General features: G+C 39.4%; 4 protein-coding genes across 9 annotated transcripts; 3 read left to right on the forward strand and 1 right to left on the reverse strand.

Annotated features, from left to right (window-relative positions):
* Positions 1–469: 469 nt before the first annotated feature.
* LOC121986427 (putative ALA-interacting subunit 2) lies at positions 470–6,756 on the forward strand. Of its 3 annotated transcripts, none has more exons than XM_042540378.1 (10): positions 470–765; positions 2,259–2,320; positions 2,425–2,499; positions 2,603–2,719; positions 4,020–4,090; positions 4,184–4,481; positions 4,569–4,858; positions 5,014–5,219; positions 5,352–5,421; positions 6,043–6,756. In XM_042540378.1, exons 1-8 carry the CDS (start codon positions 687–689, stop codon positions 5,066–5,068), a joined length of 1,047 nt encoding a protein of 348 aa, XP_042396312.1. In that variant the 5' UTR covers positions 470–686; the 3' UTR covers positions 5,069–5,219; positions 5,352–5,421; positions 6,043–6,756. The 3 variants fall into 3 exon arrangements, with proteins under 3 accessions (XP_042396312.1, XP_042396313.1, XP_042396311.1); XM_042540379.1 differs by having other exon boundaries at positions 6,046–6,756; XM_042540377.1 differs by having other exon boundaries at positions 5,352–6,756.
* Positions 6,757–8,147: 1,391 nt separating this feature from the next.
* On the forward strand, positions 8,148–12,769 carry LOC121986428 (transcription factor TCP24-like). 4 transcript variants are annotated; one of them, XM_042540381.1, is made up of 4 exons: positions 8,148–8,759; positions 8,982–9,092; positions 9,174–10,628; positions 12,470–12,769. In XM_042540381.1, the coding sequence occupies exon 3, from the start codon at positions 9,313–9,315 to the stop codon at positions 10,612–10,614; it is 1,302 nt and encodes a 433-aa protein (XP_042396315.1). In that variant the 5' UTR covers positions 8,148–8,759; positions 8,982–9,092; positions 9,174–9,312; the 3' UTR covers positions 10,615–10,628; positions 12,470–12,769. The 4 variants fall into 4 exon arrangements, with proteins under 4 accessions (XP_042396315.1, XP_042396317.1, XP_042396314.1 ...); XM_042540383.1 differs by having other exon boundaries at positions 9,197–10,628; XM_042540380.1 differs by having other exon boundaries at positions 8,149–8,745.
* Positions 12,770–13,001: 232 nt separating this feature from the next.
* Positions 13,002–15,774, reverse strand: LOC121986430 (protein PARTING DANCERS homolog). Its single transcript, XM_042540384.1, has 8 exons — positions 15,635–15,774; positions 14,346–14,467; positions 14,189–14,277; positions 14,005–14,100; positions 13,837–13,931; positions 13,709–13,749; positions 13,548–13,631; positions 13,002–13,319 (listed from the first exon to the last, which is right to left on the reverse strand). Exons 1-8 carry the CDS (start codon positions 15,771–15,773, stop codon positions 13,170–13,172), a joined length of 816 nt encoding a protein of 271 aa, XP_042396318.1. The 5' UTR covers position 15,774; the 3' UTR covers positions 13,002–13,169.
* A 616-nt stretch (positions 15,775–16,390) lies between these two features.
* On the forward strand, positions 16,391–17,883 carry LOC121987173 (receptor like protein 29-like). Its single transcript, XM_042541066.1, has one exon. The coding sequence runs from the start codon at positions 16,399–16,401 to the stop codon at positions 17,881–17,883; it is 1,485 nt and encodes a 494-aa protein (XP_042397000.1). The 5' UTR covers positions 16,391–16,398.
* Positions 17,884–20,546: the final 2,663 nt, after the last annotated feature.

Here is a 20,546-nt window from a genome sequence, read left to right on the forward strand (position 1 = left end):
TAGTACTCTATACTAGGATCGAGTATATTTTCTATCAAAATTAACCCTCATATTTTTCGGTACAAATAGTCTAAAAATGAGTATAATTCCTATTAAATTCAGCACATTAAATTAAAATTGAGTATATTTTGAGGTGAAAAAAGAATCGTACTCAATTTGATAGAAAATATACTAGATTTTAAGTTAATATACTCAATTTAAGAGGATTTATACTGATTTTTAGACTTTTTGTACCTAAAAATATCATGAGCAATTAGGTAAAAATATTTGACTGGGGGACTACAGGTAAAATTACCCATAATTTAATAAAGATATGAGAATGGAAGCCAATCAAGCTTGGAATGGAAATAAAGATTTTTGAATAAGGGAATTGCATATAAAAATTGTATTTAGGGATTTTTCTCAGAAAAAAAAAAAACGTTTGGTACATTTTTGAGTTTCTGCCTTCTTTTTTTCCCATTTCGCCCAGCCTTCCTTTTTTTACCCATTTCGCCCAACCTTAATTGACGGAACTCATCGCGTCGCGACTACGCCGGCTCGGGTCCTCGACTAGCAAATCGGGATCCTTCGAAGTGAACGAGCGATCAGGGGTTTCCGCATCCTTTTTGCTGCATTAGTTAGCGATGAAATCGGCATAGCAGGGATTGATTTGGATCTCGTTGGATAAGGATTCAGCTGCGCAATTGATGGAAATGGAGGCAGGCTGTACGTCAGCGTCCTCCGGAGGAACGCAAGTGCACCACCACCCTCCACTGCAGTCCAGAGGTAACGTTTCCCCTTACCACTGACGAATTTTGTGCTGTCGAGGGATTATCTTTTGATGCGCTGGGATTTTCCTTCAACTGTAATCTATTGGACTTATTTAACAATAAATTCATTATTTTTCTTTGAATATGTCCGTATAATTGTAACCTATTTTTTCTGTTATTTTCCTCGCTTGCAGCTGCACTTAATTGTTTTGAGATAGTAGTATTGTTTATTTTATCTTTTTTTCTAGTAACCTCGCATATTATTTTTAGTATTATTATCTCTGTCAGATTACTTTTTTGTATGTTTTGCCATCAAACTGTTATTACTCACATATGTAAAGTATGACAGGTTATATCATTATCTTGTAAATATATTCTTGGATGTTTTGTTTACTTAGAGGAGAAGAAATGGGAGAAAAATGACTATTCCAAACTGAAATGGAAAGAAAGAAATGAATTGTAATATCTTTTTTACTTTATATCCCATTCTTCTAGTTAATTTGGATGGAATCAGAAGTAAATAATCAACAAGTAAACAAAATAACTTGATGTTTTTTTCCTTTTTCTTTTCTATTTCTCTTACTGTGAACTTGATATTGGCTTTTGAGTCACATTTTGATCACACCAAGACTTCGTTTAACCATCCACTCTATTCATGATATGATCATGGATATCTTCTTTTTATTGAATAATAGATCTAAGATGTCTAAAACTCTTAGTTATAAATGTCCACTTTACAATTCCCTGCTTCTTTTATTATTATGAAAACTACATTTTGTATTTCGATTTTAGTTATGTATGAGTTAAAGCTTCTCTTCATAATTCGCGTTTTGAGTTCATTCTTTTTCATACTCCATCATTTACACAATTCATCTTTAAATAATCTATAGCAAGGATATTTATTTTGAAAACAATTGTTAAGTTCATTAATGTTAGTTCAAAAAGATAGGCATTTAGGACTCTCCTCTGATGTACAGATACAACTATAGAAAAAATTATTTATTAGACTTCAATTGCTCCAACACTAGTAGCTATTATCAACATTATTATGTTTCTTATCACATTAATATATTTATTCGATATTTCTCTCCTTAACCCAACAAAATAGCTATCCATGGAATCTATTGTAAATTTTATAAAACTAATGAAAAATATATTCAAATGCTTTATTTTTGTATATTTCATCATTAGTTATCTTATTAAATAAGTAGCATCCATAATTGGTATTCCCAGCATAAACTGAATTGATTTTCAGATATTACAACTAAATTTATGTTTTAATGACCTCTAAAATGAGGCAGATGAGTGAGCTGCAAGAGACATGTAATATTTTGTTTTAAAAACTTATCCATTATGGTCTTCAATTAGTCTGCCTAATTCAGTCCTCATTTCTGTTTTTATTGACTTCTGGTTTATGCATTAAAAAGCTGTCCCCTAGAAAAAGAATTTATTTAGTAAATAATCTTGCTATTGATCTATTTTTAAAATTTTTCTTTTTGAAATTGACAGCATTTTATAAATTCACCCAGCAAAATCTTCCAGCTTGTAGGCCACAACTAACGCCAGCTTGGGTGAGATGAAAACTTTTGATGGAAGTTTAAATGATATTGCAACAAAACCTCCCCTGCTTCTGATTATTTTTTCTCATTCTTTTTATGTTTGGTTGCCTTTTCAGGTTATTGCAATATTTCTGGTTACTGGTGTTTTATTCATACCAACTGGCCTAGTGTGTCTTCGTGCTTCAGAAAGCGTGTGTATAGAACTTGAATTCTTCTCAGGATAGACCTAGATGTTTGTGTATCAATGTGATACTTTGATCTTAAGGAGCTGGCTTTTTTTTTCTAATTCTGCAGGTTGTGGAAATTGTAGAGCGGTATGATGTAGAATGTGTTCCTGAGACTTATAGAAGCAACAAAGTAGCTTATATCAAGAACAGTTTGATTACGAAGAAGTGTGATCGTCTAATAAAGGTGAATTTTATGCCTTCCCAATTGTTTATATTGGAAAATTACAGTAGGTGGCATGAACATGTGTGATCTTTATGTGACCCTGATGTAAGCTTATTCTTCATACAAAAAACATGATTGATATAACATTGACCAGTAAATGGAATTTGAAGGTGTTCCAAACAAGATATTTATGGAGTAAGGAATATTCCAAATAATTGAACAATGAAGTGAATGAGGTTTTCTGTCAAGTCACTAGAGATGAATGCTCTATGATGACAAAGTGCGTGAATGATTTTAAAATTCTGAGGTAAAACAAATGTTAACTACTTTTTGGGGAAAAAAATGTAACCTGTAAATAATATGAAAAGAATTGTAAGTTGAAGTAGCTGTTCTTCATTGTTTTTCGATTCAAAGAATGCATAATAATTCACTCAACATTGAATAGGCATTAGCTTAACTAATTTATGTTAAACTGAGATATCAATCAATTCTCCATGTAAATCATGCATTATAAACTGTTGCTTCAACAATACGCAAGTGAAACTGAAAACTAGTCAGTGTCCACTTGAATTAAGAAGGTCAAAGTTGGCTCTATAGTCGCATTTTCCTTTGATGCACGGTTTGAAATTTCCTATACCAGTCTTTTGGCAGTCTAATAATATAACAGTGTATAATCATTTTGTTGCTTGGAATAACCTAGAAGACAGTAAGGGGTAAGATACCACTAAGGAGTCAAAAGAGTCAAGAAGGAAGACACCTTTAAGGTAAAATAGGTTCTTTTGTTAGTCAAATGTTTACTGCTTAACTCTATATAAAATTGAGCATAACTTATTGTACAAATAAAATATTAGATATTCCCCAAAAGTTTATGTAAATATCTACCTGTGTGCCTATTTTAAGAGACTCATGATAAGCATGCTTGCATGCTAAAATATTTCTTTAAAAGAAGTTTCTTGCGGAATTTAACTTCCAAAGTTATATTGAAAAGATTAGCAACAAAGAAGATATTTTAGTAAACGGCCAACCTTATTTCAATCTACAGAAGCCGTTGCCAAAATTTTAAAAGTATCCTTGGCATTAGGTATTGTGCCTAATTGCCTCCTAGGGACTGCACTCAAACTGCAATAGTATGATCATTTGTGAACTTGAAATTCTATTTCAACACTTTTTTTGGTGTGTTATCAATGATTGTTGAGAACCTGCAGATTAAATCTTGATACCTTAATATCCATGCCAAAAAATAAAATGATTCTGCGGTTGGATATATTTACATTCTAGTTTCCCTTTTGCTATTTTCACTGAAAGTTCAAGTTCATTGCAGGTTCAGAAGCATATGAAAGCACCGATATATGTTTATTATGAACTTGATAACTATTATCAGAATCATCGACGGTGAGAGCATCTTAGCAACCTTCTGATTTCTTCTATTTCATCATTTCAACTCTTCAAATCAATTTGTGACCAAATTTATAATTACTATTCTAGGTACGTAAAAAGTAGATGTGATAAGCAGCTTCTGCATGGATTGGAATACAAGCACACTAGTTCATGCAAACCGGAAGAGTATAATGGCGGTCTCCCAATTGTTCCTTGTGGTTTAGTCGCCTGGAGTTTGTTCAATGATTCTTACACCTTTGTGCGTGAGACTGTAGAGATGAAAGTTAACAGGAAAAACATAGCATGGGTCAGTGATCAACAGCACAAGTTTGGGAGAAATGTATATCCTTTCAATTTTCAGAATGGAAGCTTAATTGGAGGAGGCAATCTTGATCCAGATGTTCCAGTATGTTGATAACTCAAATAATTTCTGCGCATGCTTTCTTCATCATGTAACTCAGGTGTCTCACCATCATTAGTTTCTTCCAAATAGCTTAGCGAGCAAGAGGATCTCATAGTTTGGATGCGCACAGCTGCTCTTCCCAAGTTCAGGAAGCTTTATGGCGTTATCGAAGAGGATCTCGTAGCAGATGACAGTCTCGAAGTACACATTCTTAATAACTACAACACTTACAGTTTTGGGGGTAAGAAGAAGCTGATCCTTACAACCCAAAATTGGCTAGGAGGCAAAAACAGTTTCCTCGGGATAGCCTGTATGGTGACTGGAATCATCTGTGTTTTCCTGGCAATTGCGTTTGCACTGCTTCATGTGAAATTCCCAAGGTAACTTATACCGAACATACTGTCGTCGTTAAAATGTCCATCAGATAGCAAATTAGGTTAATCATCTTCAATTTCACATGTCAGAGCTTCTTCAGATTAGGAGGAAGTTGGTCGTTGCTTATCTATTTTATCTTTTCCTATTTTGTTGCTTGCAGGCCTCAAGGCGATCCTACTCTCTTGTACTGGAACATGAAAAATAACATTAGTTAATTCACATGGAGACCAACTAGAGAAATTACTTTGTGCCCCTTGAGATTGAAGCTCATGTTTGAAGGTCTCGACAGGGATGAACTGTGCAGCACATTATGCATCACGTTCCCATCAAATTTTGGAGCTCGGGTGCAATGGCAGCTCATTGAAGGTGGCTTCCTGTCTCTTCTATCTCGAGATCTCAACTTACTTATTTGGATGTTAGTCCTGTATCTTTCACATGGTGATAAGAATATGAGAACGGTTAATTATGACGTGCAAATTGTGCTGTCTGTTTCCGTAGATTTGTTTCGGAGTGCGCTGGAAAACTTGGCGTCACATTGCGGGAGTGTTTGTTCATCTTGATTAACAAGGTATATTTCCCACTCAATTAATTATTCATCGAAAATATACGTTTAAAAATTTAATTCTTATTCCATTAGATTTAAGATTTAGATGAATAAATTAAAAAAGGTCAGCAGATAGATTGGATTATCTATCTTTGCATCGACCAACAGGGCTCCGAAACGTGCCCCGAGGGCATCCAGTAACTGCTGGAAACGTGGCGATCGTGGGGGCGGTCCACGTATATATATACGGCAAAAAGACCGAAATAGCCTCCCTCTTAAATAACCCATCGTCAGTCAATTGATGAGCTTATCCTTAAATTTAACTATTAACACCTAATCCTTGCCCACACTTTAATATTCTGACACATGGCGCGCTGTGCCAAGCTCTGGACACGTTAATATATTTACTCAAATTATCCTGGAAGATTCTGTTTTCACAGCCACGGCTTATAATCTAAATTATTCTAATGATGCAAGCAATACAAGGACAAATATTACTTGTACTTGATCACGATAATAAAAAATGGCACACACAAATTTGCGTAGATGAGAAAATTGTAATCGACTGTTTGTTTGTTTGTTTGTTTTTCATGGGACAAATGGCAATCCCTGCGTCAACTAACCCTGCGTGCCCCATTTGAGCAGCAGCCGTTTGGCGCAGTTCGGACACAGAGGGGCAAGGGCCATGCAAAAGTCCAACCAAATGCTGCCGCCTGCTGCCTGCTGCAGCAGCAGGAGGTTTGTAAATTGCCACAGGCAATGAATCATGATGAAGGAGAAGGAGAAGGAGAAGGGATGCATTGCAGCGTCGATCGAATGAATTAAATCATATTTTAAAGATGTAGTGTACATCATAAAAATATCATAGCCGTCCAATCGGTACTGCGACATAGGGACACAATAATTTCGGGACAGAGGATCTCATCTCTTGCATCCCCATCTGTCCCTATTTCTCCTATTTCCTTCCTTCCTTCCTTCCTTGCAGTTAGTTGCAGTGCAATTTGGGAGCTAAAGAGAAGGAGAAGGAAGGGATGCATGTAGGGTCCCTCCTCCTCCTCCACTGTCTCTGAGTGGCTTCGTCCGCTGTGTATCTCATCTCACTTATGCCTTCCACCTCCACAAAACTTGCTTTTAGTGAGCAACATGGCAGCATCATGCATTTGCCCTTTTGGTTAGAAAAAAAAAGAGGATGCTAAAAGGAGGGTTCGGACTAGGGCCTGCAAACGCAAACGAATCGACTCTGTTTTGTGGACAATATTTGATTCGTATTTGAAATTATCAATTTTGAGTACATGTTTAATGTATATATATATATTTTTTAAATTCAAACTCAAATATCAATATTTTCATATTATTCAATTTGATTTTGTTATTTTACACCCCTAGTTCAAACCATACAATATTTTTTATCACCGATCGGATGGTCATCACTTTATAAGACATTTTCAGTTGGAGTTTCACCCAAGGGATAGTGTCTTATAAATGTTAACTAACTCTTAACAAAAAGAGCAGACTAGTGAAGAGTAAAGTTAAATACGATAGTGACTTTGAAAACTTTCCTATGTCAATTTCTACTCGCACTTTTTCTCAAATTGAAGCATGAAACATGCCATCAATGATCGAACATATCTGTAGGAGGTCTAATGCTTTCGTTATATATTGTTCTTGGAAAGTAAAGAAACAATCTGTTTTTAGAAGAAAAATAAAGGGGAGCGTTTGATTTTGTGGCACGATCGAGTAAGAACATTCAGAGTTCACATGCAAAGGAGCATAAAGGTCATTCATTGAGTTGCACCAAACAGTTCGTTCTTTATTCTTTTGAGAAAACCACTCTTAACAATTCTGATGCCGAAGCATAATTCATAGTGTTGTATTGTGACTGTTGTCTAATAAATTCTACCAAGTCATCAACTTGATTCCCACTCGAAAACTATCGAGTCAAACCATTAATTAACTCATCGAGGTACTTAATTAGCCATAAATATGAGACATGTGGCAAGTAGTACTCTTGTTAACACTTTTTTGAACTCGTGCTGTTGCAATGTTGAGAAAATATCAATTATTTTAATTTAATCAAAATTGTTATTCGTGAAATAGTATTTGCATAAAAAAATTATTTATCAATTTAGTCAAAAATTATTATAATATTTTAATGAGTAAAATATTAAAATAGCATATCTTTTATTGATCTTATTTATTGAATGAAGAGTAATAGTCTAATTAAAATAATATTTTAATGAGTAAAATAAATTAAGATGACTCTATAATAACAAATGAATATTGTCAAAGGGTAGAAAAATAGCAAATAGCTATCACAATCTACTATCTTAAAATCTGATTTAGAATTATTTCGAATAATTTACTTTAAATGGGATATGTCATCGGACTTTAATTAAATAAAGAAACGTTCTGTCTAACGATCAAACCTTCCTTTAATTTTTACCCTTTAATATTTTTAAAGATGATTTACTTCTGTTTTTTCTGTACATCCTCGCCTACTCTGTTTGTCATTTACCCGCATGAATACCTGCATAGAGAGGGAACGCATCTGTCGTCCCTCCGATAAGAACGTAACGCGTGGAAGTACCGGGAGAGTAAAATCACAACGAAGCATGGGACACCGAGTCAGCGATGTTGTCGAATGAGGGCGAAAAGAGTCGGGTTGCTCCGTAGCGTGGAGGGAAGGGATTGGAGGAAAGGGTGCTCGGTGTCGGTGCGAGGGCGGGATCGTGCGTGGGAAGAAAGGGCGTCCGCAGTATAAAATGCCGGAGAGGAGAGACGGCGGTGTGTCTGCTATCTTTCCCGATAAGCACGGACTTTGCTGGAGTGGGAACGCCTAGGGTTTCGGTAAGCGAGCCCTCGCCAATCGCTCTCCGTCCCTCGTCTCCTTTCTCGGGTGGATTAAACTAGGATTCAGCGAGGAGATAAGCCCGGTTCCCCACGGCCCCTACGCCTCCGCGGGCTCTAGATCCTCACTCACTAGCTAGTCACCGTAGACCACGTCGTCGCTGCTGCTCTTCTCACGCGCGGAGGAGGAGATTGCGAAGGAGAGAGAAGAGGGGAATGGAGGATTTCTGTCTGAAACGGGTGTAGCGGCACGGGAAAAGGACGGCATTTGTCGGAGTAGCATGTCCGGAGTCAGGCGGGAAGAATGTAGGTCGACCCAGGCAGGATTGCTTCGAATCTGTGGAGGAGTGATTTTGAGAGAGGAATTTCTTGGTTCGCCGGAGTTGAGTGGGTAGATCTGGGAGTTTTGGGGCGCGGCAGCATTAGATCGGAAGGAGAGGAGATTTTCTTGGCGGAAAAGACTAAAGTTTGATGAGTAATTGCTGAGATTTCAACAACCAGGTTCTATTGGCTTTGTGAGCCTCTCTTTTTTTTCTTCTTCTTCTTTCTTTTCGTTCGCTTTGCTTTTGCTTTTGCTTTTGCTCGGTTGCTTTTTTGCTTCTTTTTTTTTTTTTACCGAGTCTCGTTTGATTTTGGTTTTAAAGCTGCAGCGAAGGATTAAAGGTCGCTGCTGCCTTTTGTTTCGTCTTTTTTTTAATGTCTACGTTCACGGAATTCATACTTTGCCCTTGTTGCAGCCGGTGCTGCTGTGTTGCAGACGGCAAGGCTGATTTCTGGCGACCGCAGCCAGAAGAAAGAGAGAGAGAGAGGAGCAAGTCAAGAGCAGCCGATTGCCGGCTACAGCAAAGGTCTAACCTTTTTACTCGATTTCTTTTTCTTTTGTTCTCACAAGTATTACTGCAACTGTGAACTCGTAATCAATGCTAAAGGACGAGCTTCCGCGGACTCTCAGAAACCCTAGAGGCCCAGAGCTGACACAGCTCCCTTCGCAGTCGCCGTTTTCAAGGAAGGAGATCGGGAGGTGGGAGATAAGACTGGATCTTGGACCGGAAGAGGGACGAGAGCGAGATGGCAATGGAGGAGAATAACCAAGGCTGCAAACGGTCCCGGGTCGCGGTGGGAAATGGCTGCAGCCTAACGTCAAAGATAGGGCGCAAGGAGCGCCAAGACGAGGACGAGGAGGAAGGCGAGAAGAGAGTCGCCGCCCGCATTGCTCCCTGGCAGCACCACCCGTCTTCGAGGATCTTTCGGGTTTCCCGCGCCTCCGGAGGAAAAGATCGGCACAGCAAAGTCTATACCGCTAAGGGCCTCCGAGACCGGCGAGTTCGCCTCTCCGTATCCACTGCAATCCAGTTTTATGATCTCCAGGACCGTCTCGGTTACGATCAGCCGAGCAAGGCTATCGAGTGGCTGATTAAGGCGGCGGCGGCTCCTATCAATGAGTTACCTCCCCTCAACGGCTTCCCCAAGCTGCCTTATCCTATGGGGGAAGACGCCGTGAAGACCAATCCAGACGTCGAGCCAACCTACAAGCATAGCCAGCAGCAGCATCCTTCGACCAAATCCGGGTGCAGCAGTACCTCGGACACCAGCAAAGGCTCGGTCTTGTCACTCTCACGCTCCGAGAGCCGCACCATGGCCAGGGAACGAGCGCGAGAGCGAGCCGCGAAGGACAAAGAGAAGGATAGAGGTGGCAGTGGCCACATCGATGCCTCCCCTCACCAGAATCTGAGTTCTCAGACCTCTTTCACTGAACTTCTCACCGGCGGCGGCAGCAACGGGTCCAACAACAACGTAACTAGTGTTGCTGCAGACGGCGGCGAGAATTCTAGCCATAACTGCCTCCAGAAGCAAATCTCGACGGCGGATTACTTCGGCCAAGCTGGTCTCTTCCCCCAGTCTCAGAAAAGTCACCAGCTGCCGGCCGGGTTTTCGAATCAACCTCACTTGGGAAACAACTCTTCATTGGGAATGCTTCCCTTTAACATTGTTTCCACTAGTGACAATCAAGAAATGCAGCAATTCTCCTTCTTGCAGGACCATTTCTTCCCTTCCTCGGCGGTGGCGGCCACAGGGGACTACAACCTCAACTTCTCAATTTCCTCCTCTGGTTTCGTGGGTTTCAATAGGGGGACCCTTCAGTCCAATTCACCAGCTCAGTTGCCTCAGCAGCACAACCATCTGCAGAGGCTCTCTTCTACAGTCGACGGATCGAACCTTCAATTCTTCTTCGGCACTGCTGCAGGTTCGGCTGCTACTCCTACCAACGGGGAGAATCATCATTTTCCGGCAGGACTTGACGGTCGTCTGCAGCTCTACTATGGGGATGGCTATCGGCAATCAGACATGAAGGGGAAAAGGAAGAGCTGAACGATCCACAAATGGTAAGTGATCTCAGCTAGCTGCTTAAGAAATTAAAAGTTCATCTATAACACTATTATTTTAATCCAACGACCTTGTCTTTTCCTCCGACATTGTTGTTCTCCTTTCCCAAGTGCTTTTGATTGTGGCTGCCTGCCTGCCTGCCATTCTCGAGGCTGCATGTGTTTGATTCATCCCCATAACTTTGGTAACCGAATATTTTCTAACAAGAAAAAACTAATAGTGAATTGACGGGTGGCTGCTAGGGATTTTATATATCTAAACTCCTAGCTAGTTCACCAATTGGTTGGCTAGGACAGGCGTCAAAAGCCTCAGAGTTTTTGGAATCCAATAATGGGTAATGTTGTTCCTGCCAGCCACTCAAACAACAACTACTGTAGCCTGACATCACATGTCTATGTTCTTTATATATTTTTAGAATGTGTTTGAATAAATTCTATTAAGGTAACTTCTTCCTGTTTGCATGTTCCAGTTAAGGGAGGTTTTCGGACAAGGGTGGAGAGAAAAATAAGAGGGATTAAGGATGTAAAATTAATCTTTATGCACACATTCATCACGGTATATTAAGTGAGATATAATACTTGTTGCTACGTCAACTAGTAGAGGTTCATAGAAATCACAATTACTAAAACCATATGCACGTATAAAACACAGCTAAGTACTAATAACTCATCTGTCCACAATGTGATACATGTGAATCAAGATCTATATGTTAGGTTTCTAGTTTATGGATCTTTTCCCCTCAATAGCTGATTCAAACCTATACAGGTGCTAGTTTTTTTCTTCAATGGGCAGTGGCATGCTTTGGCATTGGAATGGAGAAAATTTTAAAAATCAGCTGATTATATAGGTCCTTCATGGTTCTTGTTGAGTTTCCATGCAACACATACATATTTTGGTGCCTAGATGAGTCGATGAATTTATGATCATCATCTTTGAGTCGAGCTTATTTCAACTATTTGAAGTACTATATGTGTCGTCTTGTTTTCTTTTATGCAAAGTTATATCACTAATTGCATATGTAATCCTTGTTAGCACATTGTATAAGATAAACAGATGCTGAGGAGTAAACCAACATAATCATTCAAAAAACAAAAATACAATTATTTATATTATCTTATTAACTCAACTTCATAAATTTACCAAAGCAATCAAAACATAATATTAGTTCTCTGTGGAAAAGGAACCTATTAGACAAAGTGTCATATCACTGTCAAAATTATCATTGAAAAATTCTTGGTTATCACATTCACCCTCTTGGCCCTAAATTTCATCCGGCGCATGGAATATACTTGATAGGTAAGATTAGAAACCCTAGTTTAACAAACACGATCTTCCAAATTGTATTAGAGTTTCTCTACTACGACAATGTAAACTGTTTAAATAACATCTATGTTCGGTTAGAATTTAAATTGAAAATTCAGTATTCTAGTTGATTTCATGTTAAGCTCTACTTAAAATTTAAATGATATCGAAGGAGTTTTTGAAGTTATTATTTCATACTTGTCTTCAGCATTGCAATATATGTACCTGTTTCAACCTCTCTTGTTTTTTGTCAAACATAACTCGTATACAAGAATGTGTACTAGCATTAGTGACATATAGCTTTGGATAAAATTCCATGAAGAATAAGATTCATATATTCAACCAAATAGTTGGGTGCAAAATTCAAAGGTTTCGATAATTGTTGCTATCTTGTAGGAATTAAACTGACGTTGTCAAGCATGTATGTATACATGAGCCATGACTAATACAAAGAATCATGTTTGTGTTTCATTTAGTTACATCTGAATCAAAGTTGGGTACGAGCATCCTTCAAGTTTTGCTTTATTTTGCCTTACAGATGCAACCTCTGTAACCAACCATGCCTAGCATGGCAACTCTGCAGTGCAGTTGTCTTCTTTGTTGGCGACTCTTCTATCAAAATGCTGACTCTATTTTAACTGTTATCGTGCTTCAGTAGCTCGATCTATGCTTTGGACGATTTCAAATCATTCTCCTGTCTGAGGGGTGAACCTTGTCATATTTTAAGTCTTTGGATTGAAATAAGTATGTTCAATGTGAATCTTCATGTGGGGATTTTCCCCAGTGTTATTGATTATTTGAAGATCGTAATCTAGTACATGGTTGATAGACAAAACAATTTAAAATGGCAAGAGATAACTCACTTCATTGTGCGATTAAATGGACAATCTTGACACTATCAAGTATGTTATCATATCATTTAATTGGTATTTGTGCATTCAATTCTAAAATAATGACCATTCTTTTAAGCTCGGTGGACGGGATAACAGAACTGAACATACTCGAAACATTTTTAATTGTAGTTTTATTTACCACATGGAAATTTTATGTTTGAATACATTGAGCACGACTTTGATGAAATGGTGTGAGAATTCAGTCTTGCATTTTTTGGCATAAACCAAATGAAAGATTCTCTCCAACAAAGTTAATACATGTTAAGAAAACTAGCCTTAACTATGCTACGAGGAAAGGAGAGTAGTATCATATGCTACTACAAGTTTGCAAGATCATACCTAGTATTAATTAATTTTGGGACTGAGATAGTACTTTGGATCCCTGAAAAAACTTACAATCCTCTCTGCTTTATCAACTGAAAGATCTGTCGTCTCCAGAATAAAGCTTTTGGATGCTTTTGATATTGCTTCAATAGAGCCAAGAGATTGCACAAGCTACAATCAAAAAGGACCATGAACTAGCTATAATATTTTTATAGCTATTCAAAAGTTCATGCATTAGCATTTGTTAAATGCTCGAGCATATTTCTTTAATAAGGCAGATTACTATTTAAAATTTTATTGATGAAAGTTATCAGATTAGCAAAATTTCATGCATTATCTAAACTCTAATATAGCTACATGCTTATGCAAATTTCTTCAATCAAAGGAAAAGAATATTACCGCATTTGCGTCATGTTCATCTATGCCTGGTATTGAGGTGACTACTCTCAAGAATCGATCAATTCCTTGGACTGCTTGCTTACGCTTCATCAAAACGATGAAGTGAGGAATCCATGTATTAAAATATGACAAAATATCAATCAGAACCCAAACAGACTAACCTCATCTTTCATCGTGTTGATCGCATCTTGTCTTTTACATACTAACATAATTTTTTTTTGAAGATTATGAAGAGTGCAGAACCTTACCACAACACAATCTCAAGAATAAAGAAAGGTTAATGTTTTACCTCCACGAGCATGTGCTATCTTCACAATCTTCTCAAACCCCATCTCTCGATCACACACAGGCACAAAAGTTGGATTACCAAGTTCTATGTTGTGCCTTTATACCAACGTGCAAATCCTTCATGTTAACTCAAATAAGTAATAAAGAGATTGTAAGAGAGTTCAACTACCTGAAGTATGAATGATTGAAAGAATCATTTTGTTCTCTTGTTGGAACTGAAACAACAACATACAGAAACCTAAATTGCCTCTTCAGCTCTTCAACTCTGAGAGAGATACATCACAGAAACTCATCAGCAAAGAACTCCTACCTCATTTCCTATAGTAAATAGGGTAAATAGAAACTGAATATACCTGGTAAAGACAGACGAAACCCTGATAGGATCCCAATTTGTTTCAAAAATGAATGCTACAGACAGTCCTCCATTGTTGAAAATGAGGTCCTAGAAACAGGGAGTTGATTTACCAGATCAGTGTAACTAAGAGGAGGAAGAAACAATGAGAGACTTACAGGAGATATCGGAAGGAAATTTAGGCGGTAGGAATTTGCACATAGAAATGAAGAAATAAAATTGATGAAAGATGGATGCTGTTCATCTCTCCATGAAGGATTCATCATGCAGACTCCACCACCTGCACATTGATAGTATGCTAAATCTAGATGGTAGGATATGTGAAGGCAAACTTAATCTATCTAGTGCAATTTATACGAGCATGAATTCTTCACCAATTAGATACTGTTACATTACAGGTAACAAGGCCTAAAAGGACCTTAGGAAGTACAAGAAGAATGAATAAGTTGTATCCATGAAAAGCCAAGGAAAAAAATAAAAATAAAAAATGTTCCAAGTGATAATCTACCTAGCAAAAAGGAAATAGCTATATAGATCGAATCAAATGAAAATGCAGGGGAAAAAAAGATTGCAATCTTAGAAACCAAGTAAGTTCAAATGAAAACTTGAAAACCCTATCAAAATATATGTCAGTGATAAGAAAATTACATAATAATGTGGATATAAATGTCACTCAATTTGAGGGTTTAGAAAGGTTAGACTATGGTTGGAGGCTAAATAGAACCTAAGCCTTTGAGGAAGGGAGAGCTCCAGTTTCCATCCATGAGAACCTAAAATAGAAACCAAATACCCACGATCATCGATTTCTTTGTTTAATTAGGGATTAATCACTCAACGGTGGTGATCGGTGTAATAGAACGGAGGGCGGCAGTGAAGTCCTCGCCGGTGGATTTGCCACAGGCTCCGGCGGAGCCGATCAGGCACTTCACAATCTCCAGCATTATATTTGCTCAATATGAGCCTCGAATATGCTTCGCCTCCCTAGTTAAACTTTACAAACAAAATCCTGTGATCAAATTGGATTTACGTATAAAGATAGCGGCGTTCGATGCATTCTTCGAGGACTACAGGACGAAGAAACGTTAATTTTTCTCTCCTATCCCCTGCCTAGGAAGAATCTTTTTCCCTTCCGATCTCCTCTCTCCACTCCTCCCCTCCTACCTCCCACTCTTCGTAGGTTAAACATAGGCCGAATGTGGGCATTACCTGCTCGCACCTACATCCGACTTCTCGCAAACATCACAAAACACTTGAGATTCAAAAAACGACCAATGTATTTTTGTCGATTCATTCTTCATATCCGACTAGTTCGATCGTAAACTCAGAAACAAAAATATTTCAAACCAAAAACAACCTGTTTCATTTTCAAACACCTAAACTAGTAGACGATGAGAAAAATAACCGGATGCTTAGAGCAGACGATGAGAAACAGGAAACGCAGGATTACCAATGATGGAAATAACCGACGGATCTCCACGGCTATCGCCGGAGCTCCCTCGAGAGCCCGCCATGAAGACGATGACTCGTCGTCCTCCCTTCTTCCGTCGAGATCTCTCTCTCTCTCTCTCTCTCTCTCTCTCTCTCATTCATCAGCTACTGGCTACTGAGAATCAGTATTTAAATCGCGTTTTTAATTGGGCCTTATTCTAAATTGGTACAATTGGAGCCCATCAGCCCATTAGCTTTGTGTAAATTTCTTAAAGAGCACCCCCAAAGTTGAAAATTTTACAAATCTCATTATTTTCGCAAGGACTCGAGAGATTGAGATTGTGTATGAATGCAATCCAGTCCTCCAGTTCACTCCTCGCTATGCTTTCACGTCATCTTCCTCTTTTGACTCGCAGGCTGACAAGACTTGAGATAAACGGAAAAAAGGGATCGATCAAGAGATAAACACAGAAAAAGAATGCATACTCTTATCGATCTTCTTCTTCCTACAGAGGACTTCCATCGCTCACGTATCCACTGCCTTGTAGCTCGAGGAAGGCAAGCGCATGGAACCCAAGGCTGGGCTAGAAAGAAAGGATTTTGATGATGATGCTACGATGATGGTGATAGATTCAAGCAAGCGGGACATTTCATGGCTTCCCCCTCAGTCCTCAGACAAGGAGCAAGTCAGCTTTCCCAGCTGCCCCACCATTTCATTAAATAAGCCATTCCATCTCTCTAATTGAACCTATAAAATCGCTCTGTCTCTCCATATTACAATCCATGGCTTCTGCTTGCCTTGCCAAGTTCCTTGCTTGCTGTTGCTGCTTGTTTGTCTTGGTTCATGCCATGGATGATGGAGCAGCAGCAGCAGCTGGAATGCAGAGTGGTGAGCTCTTGGCCTTGTTTGAGGTGATGGGTGCCCTGCTGCAAGACCCCGGTTGGGCTCAGCTCCACCCCCGCCCCTGCACTGACACGCCATGGCCTGGAGTTCAGTGTGAGATGGTGCTCGAGCCCCCAGTACTGCAGCAGCAGGATCCACATCTCCATGTCACCGAGCTCCACATTGGGCCAGACGTCGCCTCCCCACCCTGCAAGCACTCAGCCAGCCTCTCCCCTGCCCTGCTCCAGCTGCCTTATCTCAAGAGTCTCTCCTTGTTCGGCTGCTTCCTCGCCGAGGACACGGTGCCCCTCCCTCCTTCCCTCTTCACCAATGCCTCAGCCTTGGAGCAGCTGGTGATCAAATCCAACCCTGGCCTCTCCGGGACCATCCCTCCCTCCCTTGGCGCACTCCACGGCCTCAGGGTCCTCTGCCTCTCACAGAATAGCCTCCATGGAGCCATCCCGAAGGAGCTCGGCTCGCTCGCAAGATTAGAGCAACTCGATCTCAGCTACAACAATCTCAGCGGCTCCATCCCTGTGGAGCTCGGAGGAGGCCTTTCGAGCTTGACCATTTTCGACCTGAGTTGGAATGGGCTGCAAGGGGAGATCCCTCCGTCAATTGGCGACCTCTGGCGGCTCCAGAAGCTTGACCTGAGCTACAATAAGATCTCAGGGAGGATTCCGGCGGTGGTTGGTAGGTTGGAGAGGCTGGTCTTGTTGGACCTGAGTCACAACTCCTTGGCAGGCCCCGTGCCAGATGAACTGTCAGGTTTGAGCCGAGTCCAGTACTTCCTCGTGGAGAGCAACCCGATCGGCACGACCATCCCTTCGTTTCTGAAGACAATCAAGAGCTTGGTGGTGCTTGGCCTCTCAGACTGTGGGCTTTCAGGCCATGTGCCAACATTCCTTGGTGTTCTCAGCAACCTCACGAGCCTGTCCTTGGACAGGAACAAGCTCGATGGCACAATTCCTTCGACGACATTAGAGGCGATTCCTAATCTCGATCAACTCAACCTCAGTCAGAACCTGCTCAGCGGGGTGCTCTCTTTCTCTGAGGAGTTTGTGAGCAGGCTAGGGAGGAGACTGGACGTGAGGGACAACCAGGGGCTGTGCATGAACCCAGCCAGCCACCAGATCAATACTCTCCTCCCCTTCTACCTACAAGCTCCGCCATGTCCGACCACTGCCAGCTCCAGCAGCAATGGTACTCCAGAGACAGGTGAGATGATGAAGTCCAATTCCGATGGCATGAGATTGAACTATGGGCCACTAATTGGCAGCTGCTTGGTTGTGCTGGTGGCGGTAGTCCACTTCTTAAACTTCTTCTTCTTCTCTTCTCTGCTGGAAATCGTACTTTGTCTTTCTTTTTCTGGAATTATGCGCTGAAGCAAGTTTTTGTGCAAGGCGAAGACACGAAAGCATGTCTCTTTCGGCCATGTTTCAAAAGCTTCCGAGCTTTTACTATTTTCTTAATTCACAAGGCTTCCAACTTTGGATGGGATTGGGATCGAGATCGTCGTCTTCTTTGATGTCTTGTCTGCGGCAGTGTGGCATGCATGCATCAAACACAACTTGAGTTCATCGTCTCCTCACCTGAAGTGATTCATTTACAACGTTATGGCTGTTTCTTTTTTTAATATTCAAGTGAAAAGAATAGTGAATCAAAAATGATTCCACCTCCCCCTCTCTCTCCCTGACGCATGTACCGCCTCCACCTGGACCACCTCCCCTTTTTGTTTTTTTTTAAATTTCATTTAATTCTTATTTTGTTTTAATTTTTTAATTAATTTTATTTAAAAATAACTCTCGTACAATTATATTGTTAATTTTATTTAATTTTACTTTTTAAATTAATTTAATTTATTATTTTTTATCAATACTTTATTTTTCAATTTTATATAAATTTTATTTAGTTTTTATTTTTTTAATTAATTTAATTTATTATTTTTTATCAATACTTTATTTTTCAATTTTATATAAATTTTATTTATTTTTATTTTTTTAATAATTTAATTTATTATTTTTTTCATAATACTTATATTTTTTTCAATTGTTTTTTTTTAATTTTAATTTTTTATTAATTTTTTTAATCAATTTCTTTATCAAATTTTTTTCAATTTTATTTTTTTCAATAATTTTTTTATATGTTTATAATTTTTTATTTATTTTTAGTTTATATTTAAAACAAAAAAAAATACTACCAATTAATAATGAACAAAAGAATAGTGAATCAAAAATGATTTGACATGCAATGCAATAGGGGTGGAAATTAAGGCAGCAGCAGTCACATCGTAGTATTTAATGGATATATTGCATTTCATGCAATTGGCTTTGACTGTGCCCGTGCTTTTGAGTTGTAGAAATTTCTTGGATTTTCTTTGGCCTTTTTTCCAAAAAGAGCCATAAGGTTTCTAGCTATTAAAATCTTCAAACGCTCTTGTCGTCTAAGCAAAATATAATAATGCATTAAGCAAAATGTCAACTTCTTGTAAATATGCCGCACTTTCATTTGAGGCTTTAAGTCAAACTATTTTTGAGGTAACAATTATCGGTTAGTGCTCTAGATTTCAGTATCCTTCACTTGCATCCATATTTTCAAGAGTTTAATAAAATAATTGAATAGTTCAAACTTTTTTCACGTTGGTCGAAAAGAGAGAACGCACCACACCGTTAGTTTGCTCTTTTCATCAAGCAATTAGTCAATAAAGTACCCTAAGCTATTTTACACAATCAAGTGACAACCAACACAAGTGCTTTATAACAATTGTGCTTACCACGAATGGACCAAATATAATTCCAGCGCGATCTAATTTCCAGCAATGATGGAAGCAGCATAAAAAACTTGCTTCTTGCCTTATCACCATCGGCCCAAGAGAGTAAAAAACCGAAATTGGTTGGTCAGGTAGCACCATCCAGCTGCAGCTCTCGTGTTTTGTTACACCAAATACATGCTACCTTTTCCGCATCTTGTCTTTTCGAACCTTTATTATTCTGCGGCTGGACTTGTCGCCACCGCCACCACCACTCCCCATGGCAAAACTCCCTCCTTGAGGGAGCTCCATACTGCCAGATGGTTGAAATTGTGGTGGAGCCGACGACGGAAGTGGGGGATTCTGCTTACTAGCAAACTGAAAGAAGGGTGAAGCAGATTGAGCTGCCGGAGCGCTGAATGCTGGTGCAGCTGCTGATCCTGGTTGGCCAAACTGTTGAAACATATTACCCGCTGACTGGTTATTGTCCCCATTCATGCTTTCCTCAATACTCATCTCATTGTCTCCAGATGTACTAACACCGACTGCTGAATTCTGCAAGCCAAATGTGGGATGTCTGGAAGAAATTGATGTACTAGCAGCAGGACTAAAAGAAGATGCCAGATTCGATGTTGAATTAAATATAAATGGTGTGGCAAATGCAAATCCAGAACTTTCAGAAGATGCGCTTGCAGCAAAAAGACTAGAAGCGGGCAATGTTGGTGGCTGAGAATTCAAACCTAAGACATTAGAGCTCGTTGCCAATGGAGAGGAAGTAGTAGCAGTAGCAGCAGCATCAGTACTGGGACTGGACAAACCAGAACCCATGGGGAAAGATGAAGTCGGGATTAACAATTTGGAATTTGTATGTGTTGTTACAATAGGTGAGCTGCCTAAACCTGATGAGGAAGAAATGTTCATTCCGATAGTTGAAGAGCAGGACGACTGGGACTGATTTGGCCAACTGCTAGAAATAAGTGAGGTTCCACTTAGAACTTGAGTTCGAGGAATTCCACCAAATTCTGTATCAGTAACACCAGGAAAGGTCTTTGCACTCTTTTCGAGTACTGATAAGCCAGTGTCTTTGGGTTTGGAGCTAAAACTGAAAAGGTTGTTGCTTGCGCCTGATAATGTTGTCGGTGCAACAGCAGGTTGGCTTCCACCAGCATGCAGAAAAAGACTTGATGCAGGAGAAGCAGAAGTTATTGCAAAGCTTGAGATACAGGGTGCAGCAGAAACAGAGCAACCGCTAGCTCTTTGGCCGGAAGTTAACGGGACCTGACTTGCTAAAACATCAGA

This window comes from Zingiber officinale, chromosome 5B (assembly GCF_018446385.1).
Source record: "Zingiber officinale cultivar Zhangliang chromosome 5B, Zo_v1.1, whole genome shotgun sequence".
NCBI classification, from domain to species: Eukaryota; Viridiplantae; Streptophyta; class Magnoliopsida; order Zingiberales; family Zingiberaceae; genus Zingiber; species Zingiber officinale.

Coding starts and splice junctions, on each gene's coding strand:
- LOC121986427 (XM_042540377.1), top strand. CDS start 687: ATGGAAATGGAGGCAGGCTGTACGTCAGCGTCCTCCGGAGGAACGCAA. Junction 4,482..4,568: donor ATCTTGATCCAGATGTTCCA/GTATGTTGATAA, acceptor TCTTCCAAATAG/CTTAGCGAGCAAGAGGATCT. Junction 4,859..5,013: donor CTTCATGTGAAATTCCCAAG/GTAACTTATACC, acceptor TGTTGCTTGCAG/GCCTCAAGGCGATCCTACTC.
- LOC121986428 (XM_042540381.1), top strand. CDS start 9,313: ATGGCAATGGAGGAGAATAACCAAGGCTGCAAACGGTCCCGGGTCGCG.
- LOC121986430 (XM_042540384.1), bottom strand. CDS start 15,773: ATGAGAGAGAGAGAGAGAGAGAGAGAGAGAGAGAGATCTCGACGGAAG. Junction 14,278..14,345: donor ATTTCCTTCCGATATCTCCT/GTAAGTCTCTCA, acceptor CCCTGTTTCTAG/GACCTCATTTTCAACAATGG. Junction 13,632..13,708: donor TCAACACGATGAAAGATGAG/GTTAGTCTGTTT, acceptor GTTTTGATGAAG/CGTAAGCAAGCAGTCCAAGG.
- LOC121987173 (XM_042541066.1), top strand. CDS start 16,399: ATGGCTTCTGCTTGCCTTGCCAAGTTCCTTGCTTGCTGTTGCTGCTTG.